The sequence below is a fragment of the Lycium barbarum genome, chromosome 3, assembly GCF_019175385.1.
Source record: "Lycium barbarum isolate Lr01 chromosome 3, ASM1917538v2, whole genome shotgun sequence".
NCBI classification, from domain to species: domain Eukaryota; kingdom Viridiplantae; phylum Streptophyta; class Magnoliopsida; order Solanales; family Solanaceae; genus Lycium; species Lycium barbarum.
This window is the reverse complement of record NC_083339.1, coordinates 141,547,596-141,561,561: the sequence shown is the minus strand read 5'-3', so window position 1 is coordinate 141,561,561 and position 13,966 is coordinate 141,547,596. Positions and strand designations below refer to the sequence as shown.

At 35.0% G+C, this 13,966-nt stretch overlaps 1 protein-coding gene across 1 annotated transcript; it reads left to right on the top strand.

Annotated features, from left to right (window-relative positions):
- Window positions 1–6,345: 6,345 nt before the first annotated feature.
- Window positions 6,346–6,771, top strand: LOC132631495 (SKP1-like protein 11). Its single transcript, XM_060347068.1, has one exon. It carries the CDS (start codon window positions 6,346–6,348, stop codon window positions 6,769–6,771), a length of 426 nt encoding a protein of 141 aa, XP_060203051.1.
- Window positions 6,772–13,966: the final 7,195 nt, after the last annotated feature.

Genomic DNA, 13,966 nt, shown 5'->3' with positions numbered 1-13,966 from the left:
TGATTAATAATCAAATGGTTTCGTACAGTACGAAAATGTTGATCACATGATTAAATACTTTGTTTTGTTAATGATTAATTCAACATAGGAAAACGTAAGGGTCAATTGTTAAACAATTAATAGTGGAAGTTGCTGACATTGTTTTGTTAGTAAAGAATCTTTCTTTATATTATTAAATTGGCATTTGTACTTTTGCACTTGGTTTTAAATGGAATATTCTCACAATTTAGGAAGGGAAATAGAAGTCAAAAGGTATACTTTTGGTTTGCTGTAACAACTTATTTCATACTACTCAGTGTTCGAAATTTTCTTTCTAGTTCTGTTCTTCAGGTTGTTCATCACGTTAAAACTTAAATTTGGACATATTGGGTCTATATGATAAAATATTAGGGTACTGAATTATATGTACAACTTCAAGTTCATGGTATTTGAAATGTGGGGAGTGAGATGTTAATCCTAAGTTAATATTTTGGAGTAATTGAAGGTTTCAAGTACTAAATATATATATATATATATATATATATATGAGAATTTATGGGAAAAAAATTGTATTTTTTTTAACATAGAATATTTAATTGTTAGATTTTGATCGTTCGGAAGCGTTCCGGAAGGGTAAAGCTCAAGTTTGATTGTTCGTGATCTCGTTCGGCTTCGAGGTAGGTTACGGCTTACCTTTTTGGTTAGACTTCGATTAGCGAAACATATGTATAGTTAGATACTGTCGGAGAAAGCATGTACGCTTTCGGGTACGAAGTTGGGATGGACTAGGTTGGTATTGTTGACTGATTTGTTGGCTTGTAGCCTTATATGGTTGTGTTGTGACTTGATTGGAAGTGATGAAAAGGAAGAGAGTACACGAGGCCCGAGGTCCTTACCGGGATCGTGAGAGTACACGAGGCCCGAGGTCCTTACCGGGATCGTGAGAGTAAACGAAGCCCGAGGTCTTTGATAAGTTGGTATTTTACCAACTTATTTCTTCTTTAATCTTAGATTTTTGCTATATTTTGATTGAGAAAATAGTGCATTTAATGTCGTTTACTTACATTTTATAGGTTTATGTGATTTAGAAGTGATCGGAAAAAACCAAGTGAAAATAAAGTCAAAAAGAGGCCAAATTGGACAAAAACTGCACAGTTTTGCAAAACTGTCAAAAGTGGACAGTTTTGCAAAAACGGGACAGATTTGCAAAAAACGGACAGAATTGCAAATACGAAAATCTGGGGCATATTTTGTCATTTTTTGGACTTGGAAAAATAGGGAAACTACAAAAGGAAGACTAGGGGGCATATCTTGAACATCTTTTGGCCATTTCTCTTACAAGCTTGGAGGCTAGGGTTTTCTACACCATTGGAGGAGAAGATTGGAAGCACTTCAATGAGATATTTCTTAATCCTTTCTTCAATTCCTTATTTTGTATTGTATATCTAAGTGTGTAGCTTTCTATTCCATTACTTGAATCTTGTTTATGGAAATATTCATATGTTTGGTTTGGATGAATCTCTCATTTTGCTTATGTATTGAATGATTTTAATTTCTAATGAAGTGGGTTTATTGTTTCTCTATTAACTCTTCATGCTTAAATGTCTCTTAATGGTTGCAAACATTATTTGTGCCTAAGTACTTTTACTTTGCTTGAGAAAGAAAGTGAAAGTTAGGAAAAGAGTTAGATAGCAAGGATTTGAGTCATTAAACCCATCTAATAACTTGAGCTAGAGATAGGATAGTTAACTTGAGGTTGAATTGATTGTGTTTAACATCACACTCTAAGGCTTGAGAAAGCTTAGAGTGAAATTCATTGATTTGGTTGAGAAACTTTTAATGAGATTTTAGAAATCATTATCTATTAACATAAACCCGCTCGTAGTTGTAAAATTGCAAAATACATTGGATCGTTACTTGAGAGTAATTTCCCTTGTATCCATGCTTGTGGCCATTGGTCATTTTATTCGCTTTCTAGATTAGTTTATATTTTTTAATTAGTCATAATCTTAATCAAAAACCCAAAATATTATTTATCGTTTGGCTTTAGCTTAGTTGGTGATAATTCCTTACTTTCTTAATCGCCTAGCATATTGTTCCCTGTGGGATCGACCCCGACTCATAGTTGGGTAAATTATATTGCATACGACCGTGTACACTTTCTCTTTGAGGAGTGGATTTGGACGTTATCAGTCCTTACCGGGATCGTGAGAGTGGTACATGGACTATGCGAGTCCCCCATGGGTCATGGCTGTTGGGCGACGATCTACACCGCCATAGCATGTGTGTACGGGCATTGCATTGCATTATATTGTATTGTATTGCCTTGCGTTGCGTATTCATTCTTTTATGCCTTGGATTCTGTATATGTCTTTCTATATTTAGACTGATATAGTGGATTGTGATTTCTACTTGTACTTGATTGCGAGCATGTCTATCTTTCAGTTTCTTCCTGTGTATATGTTAGCTAGTGGTTTTCGGCCTATGATACCTACCAGTACTTTTGTTTGTACTGACCCTACCTTGCTGCATTCTTTTTTAGTGCAGAGTACGAGATTGGTACCACTTCTGCACCTCGACATTGATCCCGAGGCTATCTGCGGAGTTTGCTAGGGTGAGCTTATTGGACGAGTCCACCACCCTTGGGACTCCTTCTTTACTACTTGTCTTACTTTGATCCTTAGATAGTATTTCTAGTTTTAAGACTCATGTATTATTTAGACACGTTGATCAGTGGCTCTTGTACTATTTCTGACCATTTTTGCTTAGGTGGTATTTAGAATTGGGAATTCCGCACTTGGTATTTATAAGATATGTTAGACTCTTCATTAATTTCGCTTTATTTAGTAATTATTATTGTATAACTGATTAAGGGAATGGTTCTCATACCGAGGTGGGATATGGTAGGTGCCCGCACGACTTAGCGGCATTTGGGTCGTGACAAAAGCGATGGGGCTGTGGGACCGGCCAGCCTTTAGTGGCAACTTTTTAAATCTTTTGTAAAGTCGCCACAAAAGGCTTGCTACAGATTTTGGCTATTGGCTGGGAATAGTTTATGGGCTAATTTTTGGGTATGAGAATAGATGGGCCAGCGCATGGGATTATTTATGGCCCATCGGCTATTTGTGTCCTTTCCCCTTTACTTTATGAGGCATTTTGTTAATCGATTTACTTAGTATATAAATAATGTATAAAATTGAAGAAAAAAGGTGGAAAAAAAAATAGCAATGCTGGTCATAGAGAGGTGCCACATTATCTTATCTATGCCTAGCTTTATATTAGATATAGATTTATCAATTTAATAAGTACTTAGTGGTCGTTTGGTTTAAGGTATAACATGGGTTATGCCGGTACTAATTTTTATACCACGTTTGGTATAAGGTATAGATTTATCCCGGGATTATTTTATACCTTGTACCAAACGTGGTATAAAAATTAGTGCTGGAATAACTCAACTTATACCTTCTTAACCCACTTATACTGGTATTATTTTATACCATCTTTCAGATGGTATAAAATAATACCAACAGATGGTATAAATTAGTCCCGGGATTGTAATCCCGGGACTATTTTGACCTCAAACCAAACGACCACTTAAAGTATAGGGTGTGATTGTTACCTTTTCAAGATATAACCTTCCTTATCTAATACTCTCCGGCCGAGAGCTAAAATGAAAAGTGCCAAATCTGAAACCAAACAAAGTTGACGAAACTGAAACGAAATAAAGAGTTGCAAAAACTGAAATGAGAATTAAAACCAAAATTACTCCAAGCAAAACATATATCCGTGCATCAAGAACAGCAAACTAGATTCTTATTTAGAATATAAGGGATAGACTAGTAAAAAGTAACAAAGAGAGTATCAAGTTTGAGCTAGAGAGGAAAGTGTGAATTCTCAAACATGCCCCCAGTAAAGCTTAATATGCTAAATATATGTAGCTCTCAAAAGAAATTATTTTCACCCCTCAACTTTACTTTAAAAATCAAACTCCCCCTTCGACTATGAATAATAGACATTCTCCCCTTTTATCCTAAGCAATTTCTATTCTACCCTTGACATTTTCAATCCTCCATCTATGTAATGCCTTTTATATATGTGTGTGTGTGTAACCTAGATATTTATACATTTTTATTTAAATTCATACTATAAGTAGAATAACTCATTTATGAATTTATCACAAAATCAAATATTACTTTTTATGATTGATACACTACACGCATTAAGTGTGTACGCACACATATTACCATTTATTTTTACATATATACGTGTGTGTGTGTATACACACATTTACGTGTATATTTATAGTTAAGTTTCACTTTTCTCTTATTCTCTATTGTCAATACATAAATGAGTTTTGGTTGTCATTAATGAAATATTTTAAGTTATAATTTAAAGTTCATTTATAATATAAATAGATAATCTTTTAGGAATTTGTTATAGAATATACCTCTATTTTTATTAATTATTTTATATTACCTTCATTGAAATATATCTATAAAATTATTATTATATGTTATTTTTACTTGTATAAATAGCTATCAGAGTTTTGATTATTATTTATTAATAAAAAAAATTCTTATTCTTCTCATTTATTTCATTATAGAATGGCATTAAGTTATGTACTCAACTAATATTTCTCACTTTTCTTTTTCCATCTCTAAAATTATATATTTAATCTTGTATAGGAAATTTGTTACATAGATTAAAGAGATTAAAAAAAAATTATGATTTTAAAGAAATAAAAGAAAAAAAGATAAGTTGATAATATAAGGGTAAAATAGGAATTTTAAAAAAATCAATTAGGATAAAGGGGGAGAATGACTATTGTTCAAAGTTAAGGGGGGAGTTTGATTTTTAAAGCAAAGTTGGGGGGTGAAAATGATTTTGACCCCGATATAGTATATAACAAAGTTCTTTTACCCATTTTTTTTAAAGGTTCTTATAAAAAGGAAAATAGGAAAGAAGAAAAGATTATTGTCTGATTTATCTCTATTGTTTGATTTGTCGTCGTTCAAATTTTACAATTATTAGCTTCCGCACCATGAATAATTATTTCGATCCCACTTTGAAATTCTATTGATGATAGGGCATGTGAATTCGGGGATTGCTTTCGCTTTCAAACATTCTAATTCATATATAGCAGTATTTTTGCTTTTGAACTGATTTTCCTTTAAAAATAAAACCTTTTCTCCTGATTGAAAACATATATTCCTACATACTATATTTTAACGTTTTTCTTTTTGGTTATCCTTTCTGAAGAAAATATGCATACGTACTGAAAAGACGTGTTTGGTGTTTGAATAGAAAAATAAGATTTCATGCATCTAGCTTCCAGATTCTCTTTGGTCAAATCAGTTCTTTCTTAAATCGACTCTTTTCATAAAAGTTGGTGAGCAGATATATAAAGCTTGTACATATTTCTCGAACATAGAATGTGCTAACCCATGATCTAGCTAAATTCTCTATTTTCCTCTTATCTAGTGTTTATTGGAATTATGCTTTTCCAGATTGGATTGTAAATAATGAATATGAACTTTTGACATGGAAGTAATATAATGAAGCAATATAATTTACTGAAAAAAATAAAATCCTATGCGGGGTCCAATTCGAAAGCTGGAGAAGTAGTTGCTATGTTAAATTAAATTATATGTCAATACTGAATCCTAAAACATGAATAAATAAACTGAAAATGGTCATACTTATCGTTGTAATATTAAGAATAATTTATATTTGTCTCCGTTTCACTTTTTAAATATTTAAACTCCTACCGTTAAATTTTGATCATATTTTACTCCACACGTTAAATGGCTCGGTCACAGTTTTTAAAAAAGAAAAAGAAACACACAGCTGCTCTGGAGATAATTTTAAAAACCCGGTTCATTTTAATTAAACCCACCGACGCCAAAACCCATTCAATTTTCCATATATTGTTTTCTCCGTTTTAATAACTTGCTACTTTAAGCTCAATCATTCCCAAGTCCTCAGGAAAAACGGAGTTCTCCTTCTCTTATTTTTTCTTTCGGTTTTAACAATTCCTAGTTCAATCAGGAAAGTGAAAACTCTAATGCTCTATAAAATAAATCAATTAGCCCTTAGAGGAAATTAAAACATCTTGAAAAAATAATTCAAAGTTGTAGGAAATAAAAAATAATTAGAATTTGATATTTTAATTTATGTTAGTGGGATTTATAGTCAAATTTATATAAAAATAGATTTTTCCGTTTTGAGTTGAAGTATGTTTCGTACTATTTATAATAGAAGTGTTGCTATAGCTATTTTCATATTGTGGAGATTGTAGATAACATTGAAATTCATAAAAATTTCAAATAAATATTTTTCCTTCAAAACACGCTATTTTTCATCATGATGTCTTCAGAAAAGCTCTTAACCTTAAAGACCAGGGACGGTGAAGAGTTTGTATTAGAAGAGGCAATGGCTTTTAGGTCGCTAACCATCAAGAACGCAACTTCAAACTACACCATTAATAATACTCCTCTGCCTATCAATGTCGAAATCAATACAATGATCAAAGTGATTGAATACTGGAAGAAACACTCGGAGAGAGGTATCTCAGAGGACGAGTTGATGAATTTTGACAAGAAATTCTTTAAGTTATTGCACAACTCCGAATTGTTTGATCTCGTAGTAGCTGTTGATTATCTTGCCGATAAGGGGTTGTCCAATGCGGCATGTGAACAAGTTCTTGACAAAATCACAGGGAAAACACCACAAGAAATACGTGATATTTTCAACATCAATAATGATTGTACCCCTACTAGCTTGGGCGGTTGAATGACTTTCTAGCAATGTTTTTTTTTTTTTTTTTTTTGGGTTGAAATTGTGTAGCTATACCTTTGTGTTTTGTTCTTGTTTCTAGTCATATGGGCTAATTATATAAAGAGAGTATTGTTATAAAGTTGACTGTTGTTGTTATAGAGAAGTAAAATATAAAGTAAAATATAACATTAAAAATTCATTCCGAAAAAACTTAACTGTTATAAAAAGGTGGTGTTATATATGAATGTTAGTTATAACGAAATTCGCATTACATATCCCATACATTATCTTCCCTTGCTGAAATTAAGACTATATTTTGAGTTTGTTGAGTTTGTTTTCCTTCCCTTTTTTGGGATTATGTGGTAGGTTCATTAGACTAAATGTTTAGATATATATATACGAATTGGAAAAAAAAAAAAAAAAACAAAAACAAGCACATGGAAACTTACATTACTCAAATATCATATGTAAGTGAAAATGACTTAACGCTGCAACTTTAAGACTCTATATGACAAAATATAACGATATTTTTCTTATTGACAAAACATAACAATAAATTTAACTTTAACATATGAAAAGCACCGGTGACTCATTCTACATTTTAGCTTTTTTTTTTTTCTTCAAAAAATTTGATTGTTCAAATTTTATACGTTCAGAAAATATCTAATCATTTGTTGTTCAACCAAAAAGTCATTTGAATAGGCTAATTGTTCATCATTTTTCCGCTGAAAAGTTTGGCATACTCATTACCATGCTATATATATATATATAGGCAACAACTGCTTTCGTTTTACTATTCAATGCCATGCTATTTCACTATGTTCTGTCTGGACTTCAATTTTTACCATAATGGAACTTACAACAACAACAACAACAACAGCCCAGTGAAATCCCACATCTTGGGGTCTGGGGAGGGTATAATGTACGCAGACCTTACTCCTACCAAGGTAGGATGGCTGTTTCCGAGAGACCCTCGGCTCAATAGAAGCATAAAAAGGGGGTCAGATAAGGTTAAAAGATTTAAAACGATATTGCAATGAAATAATGCAAGCGACACAGTAAAACAGGATAATCAAGGAATTCAAAGCGATATGGAAATGCAAATCACGAAAGCGGCACAGATAAAATAGAGTAATCAAAGTACAGAAAGTAGCAAATAATAACATAAATCAAAGCACAAGAAATTATAATGCACTAATGCGCCTACTAATAAGGAAAGATAACGAGACTTATATACTAGCCTTCTACCCTAATGTGGGTCCTCCACACCTTCCTATCTAAGGTCATGTCCTCGGTAAGCTGTAACTGCGTCATGTCCTGTCTAATCACCTCTCCCCAATATTTCTTTGGCCTACCCCTACCTCTTCTGAAACCATCCATGGCTAACCTCTCACACCTCCGCACTGGGGCATCTATGTCTCTCCTCTTCACATGCCCAAACCATCTCAGTCGCATTTCCCGCATCTTGTCTTCCACCGAGGCCACTCCCACCTTATCCCGAATAGCCTCATTTCTAATCCTGTCGCTCCTAGTGTGCCCACACATCCATCTCAACATTCTCATCTCGGCAACTTTCATCTTTTGAACGTGAGAGATCTTAACTGGCCAACACTCCGCCCCATACAACATAGCCGGTCTAACCACCACTCTGTAGAACTTGCCCTTCAGTTGTGGTGGCACCTTCTTGTCACATAGCACTCCTGAAGCTAGCCTCCATTTCATCCACCCTACCCCAATACGATGTGTGACATCATCGTCAATCTCCCCGCTGCCTTGCATGATAGACCCAAGGTACTTGAAACTACTTTTCTTTTGGATGGCCTGAGCACCAAGCCTAACTTCCACGCCAACCTCCTGGGGTGTCTCACTGAACTTACACTCTAAGTACTCTGTCTTGGTCCTACTCAGCTTAAATCCTTTAGACTCCAAGGTATGTCTCCAATCCTCCAGCTTAGCGTTAACTCCGCTACGAGTCTCATCGATCAGGACTATGTCGTCCGCGAAAAGCATACACCATGGCACCTCACCTTGAATTTGTCGCGTCAATCTATCCATCACCAAGGCAAATAAAAACGGACTAAGAGCTGATCCTTGATGCAACCCCATCACAACTGGAAAGTGCTCTGAGTCCCCTCCTACTGTCCTTACTCTAGTTTTGGCTTCCTCATACATGTCCTTGATCACCCTAATGTATGCTACATGTACACCTTTAGCCTCCAAACATCTCCATAGGATTTCTCTTGGAACTTTATCGTAAGCCTTTTCTAGGTCGATGAATACCATATGCAAGTCCCTCTTCCTCTCCCTATACTGCTCCACCAGTCTCCTCACAAGATGAATGGCTTCTGTAGTTGAGCGTCCCGACATAAATCCGAACTGATTCTCTGAAATAGACACGCCTCTCCTCACTCTCATCTCCACCACTCTTTCCCACACTTTCATAGTATGGCTTAGTAGCTTGATACCTCTATAGTTTTCGCAACTCTGGACATCCCCCTTGTTTTTGTATAGAGGGATCATTACGCTCGACCTCCATTCTTCGGGCATCGTTGCCGTCTTAAAGATGACATTAAACAACCTAGTCAGCCACTCCAAACCTGCCGAGCTCGCGCTCTTCCAAAATTCCCCAGGGATCTCGTCAGGTCCGGTCGCTCTTCCCCTGCGCATCCTACGGACAGCACCCTTAACCTCCTCAACCTTAATACTCCTGCAATACCCAAAATCGTGACGCCTCCCTGTATGCTCCAAATCTCCCAACACGATGTCTCTCTCCCCTTCTTCATTCAAGAGTTTGTGAAAATATGACTGCCATCTCTGTTTAACGAGAGTCTCCTCTACCAATACTTTTCCATGCTCATCTTTAATGCACTTCACTTGATCCACATCGCGCGCCCTTCTCTCCCGCACCCTGGCTAGCCTGAACAATTTCCTATCCCCGCCTTTCTCTTCTAGTTCAGCATAGAGGCGTTCAAAAGCTGCCGTTTTTGCCGTCGACACCGCCGACTTCACCTCCTTCCTCGCTATCTTATAAAGTTCCCTATTCGTCCACATCTCCACCTCATCCTTGCTTTCTATCAGCTTCGCATACGCCATCTTCTTTGCTTCCACCTTCCCTTGCACTTCTCTATTCCACCACCAGTCCCCTCGATGCCGACCACGACTACCTGTCGAGACTCCCAACACTTCCCTTGCTACAACCCTAATACAACTAGCCGTCCTATCCCACATACTGGTCGCATCCCCACTACTATCCCAGGCCCCCATATCCTTCAATTTCTCTTCCATCTCTAGGGCACTAGCCGTGGTCAAACTCCCCCATCTGATCCTAGGTCGATCCTCCCCGACCCTCTTCTTCCTCGTCATCTTAATCCCTAAATCCATCACCAAGAGCTTATGTCGGGTTGTAAGGTTGTCCCTCGGAATGACCTTACAATCTTTACACAAACCTTTATCATCCTTCCTAAGAAGTAAAAAATCTATCTGAGTCTTAGCCGCCGAACTACGGAAGGTTACCAAGTGCTCTTCCTTCTTTGGAAAACTCGAATTGGCTATCACCAACCCAAAAGCTCTTGCGAAATCCAAAAGTGAAACTCCTCCTCCATTTCTGTCCCCGAAGCCAAAGCCTCCATGCACATCATCATAACCTCCCGAAATAGACCCGATGTGCCCATTGAAATCCCCTCCCACGAAAAGTTTCTCAGTAGGCGGTATGCCTCCCACTAACTCGTCCAAATCCTCCCAAAAGCGCCTCTTCTCCTCCTCGCGTAAGCCCGCTTGCGGCGCATAAGCACTAATAATGTTCAAAGTGGTCCCTTCAACGATCACCTTAATCGACATCATCCTATCGTTGACTCTCCTAACCTCCACCACCCGATCCCTTAAATCACTATCTACTAAAATGCCTACCCCATTCCTATACTTCGATCTACCAGAGAACCAAAGCTTATACCCGTCTACCTCCTTAGCTTTAGGTCCTACCCATTTGGTCTCTTGGACACAAGCTATATTAATCTTCCTCCTCTTAAGGGTCTTAACTAGCTCTATGGACTTTCCCGTTAACGTCCCAATGTTCCAAGAACCTACTCTCAGTCTAGATGCTCCTTTAACCCACTTACTCCTCCTAACCCTCGTCCCCGTCCCCGTCCCTGAACGAGAACATGACCCTAGTCTACCATCAATATCCAAAGCCACGAAAACGCATTTAAACTAATAAATTAGTCAAAGGTCTAAAGTCAACAAATGTAGCTACAAATGTATGAACAAAGCATAGATATGAGAACCGGAGGTACCAACTCCAATCGAAATGAACCTGTTCGCCGCCGGAAAATACTGTTCACGTCGGGGGTACTGTTCACGCGGAGTACTGTTAACGTCGGGAGTACTGTTCACACCGGGGTACTGTTCACGTTGGGGGTACTGTTCACAGCGAAAAAACCAGAAAAGTTGCCGGAAAAATTCGCCGGCGACTGAGCAGCGGCTATCCGGCAGATAAAAAGGGAAAAAAGTAGAAGAGAAGAAGAAGAGGAGAAGAAAAAGGAAAAAGCGAAAGCAAAGTAAATGTAGCCGGAAAAGTCGCCGGCGTTACCTGGTCGCCGGTATTACCTGAATGTGATAGTGGCCGGAAAAGGATCTGAAATATCAGATATCAGATCTAATCTGATCTAAATCTCAGATCTAATGGTGAAGGGAAGAGGAGAGAGAGGAGAGAGAGGAGAGAGAGGAGAGAGAAAGTTAGAAAAAAATAATTTTACTTCCTCCGCTTCATATTCTATATAATTTTAGTTTTATATTTGGTTCGAAAAAAATATTTTTTACGTAATCAAGAAGCTATTTATGATTTTATTCAAATTTAATCTTATTTGGAAACGTGAATAAAAACATAACCAAGAATTCATATATAATTGAGACTACAGTCAAACCTCTCTATAACAACATTGTTGGGTCTGAAATTTCTTGGCTGTTATAGAGAATGGTTGTTATACACCTCTAACAACATTAACATTTAAATAATATTTCACTGTTATAGGCAAAAGAGATGCATAAAATCTAATTATTCATTTTTAATTCCTAAATTTTAAGCTTAATCACACTTTTTATAACGAAGGAAATTTTTTTAATGATGAAATTAAGAATATACATGTGACATTTTTAGTCATAAATACTGTATTAAATGATCTAATATTTTTTCAAAATCTCTACACTTATTATTGGTAATCATCGATATTCTATTTTTATAAGATGGTTAATTATTATATTACCAAAAGAAAAAAAGGATAGCTATTATATGCGGGTAATTTTATAAAGAGCTCACTGTTATAAAGTTGGTTGTTGTTGTTATAAGTGAAATGTTGTTATGGAGAAGTAAAATATAACATAAAAAATCGGTTCCAAAAAACTTGGTTGTTATAGAGAGGTGTTGTTATATGCGAATACCGTTATAGAGAGGTCTGATTGTATTTAAAGGGTGTTTAGTGAAAACACTTCTTCCCTTTTAGGGATATAAGTGATTTCTTAAGGGTGTGTCCAAGCTAAAACACCATATAATATGGACCGAAGAAGATATTAGATTGCCCTTTACATTATTTGTCATTATAAATTTTGGCAAAATTTAGGCAACTTTGGAGTCACATTTACATTTCCAACTGGAGCATTTATTAGATCTCACTAATTATTCTCCGTCGTTTCAATTTATGTGGCGCTTTTCGTTTCACAATAGTCAATCTAACTAAACTTCGAAGTTAAATTGAATTAGATCAACTTAATATTTTAAATTGATATTTTGATAATTAAAAACTAACAAAATGTAATATAAATTGAAATTTAGCTGATAATTATTATTTTTAAGCGTAAACTATATATGAAGGCATCTTGAGATTCATTTAATGTTAGTTTCTTTCTTAATTTCGTCTAAATTACTAAGCTTAAATCACCACATTTAACTAGCATAAACTCTTACCACATGAAATATCACGAGTGAAATTAAAGCATAAATGCAAGAAAAATAATAATTTATTTCCGTAAATAAAGAGATCACATGCTCACACATTCAGAAAAATACCAATATTTTCAATTTATAATTTTCACCAAGTTGTAATTATTTTACATAATTTAAATCACATAACGTTAAAAAATGTCGAGTTACTTGTTTCCCTTTCGGATTTGCTAATTCTCCTATAATCTTTTGGTTAAAATTTATTTAATTAGCCGACTAAGAAATTTTGATAAGAGTTTGGGCTCGGGCTTAGCACGGACCTCGTGTAACTAGTTTGTAACTAGTGTATATGGGGCCCACAATTTTTTTTGCACTTTTTTTTTTGACATTGTTTGTTTTTTTAATATGGGATTCACTTTTTATATATATATATATATATATATTGCTTGATTTTGTCAATATGGGATACTATGTTCAAAACACGATTAATATAACATTGTAATTTGTGTTCCGTATTTAACATTTTATTATATTAGCGTTTTCTACGAATACGCACGTGCCAATGAATCCATCATTATTGACTTAATGAGATACTTTGGAAATTACATGAATATTGTTTGATTTTTTAATATGGGGTGCACTTTTTTTTGTACATTATTAATTTGCACTATTTTTTTTAATATTAGTTATTGTTTAATATATATGGGGCCCACAATTTTTTTTAAATATATATATATATATATATTAGAATTATGGGCCCACAAATTTTTCACAATTTTTTTTATTAAATTGGAACGGGTATATATATATATATATATATATATATAGAAATATGGGGCCCATATATATATTTTTTTTAATATTAGATGTTGTTTAATAATATATAATATATGGGGCCCACAATTTATTATTATTATTAAATTGGAAACGGACGACGATAAAATGAGGCCCAACCGGCCTTTCTATATAGTAGAAATATATATATATATATATATATATATATATATATATATATGAAACAATGGTAGTTACTTTACTTACTAATAAAGAAAAAAAGGGTGGCCCACTTGCCTAACATGTCAATGAAATGTAATCTCTTAATCACACTAATTCTTGAAGAAGCGTTTTGGCCTTACAAGACAAAGCTCCTATTTAACACCTTACATAGTGGATGGATTTCCACATTTATATTATTAAATTAAAACACTCATAAATTAAAAATATATCAGAAAATTAACACATGTAATGACATTTCATACATATTGATATATCTAGAAA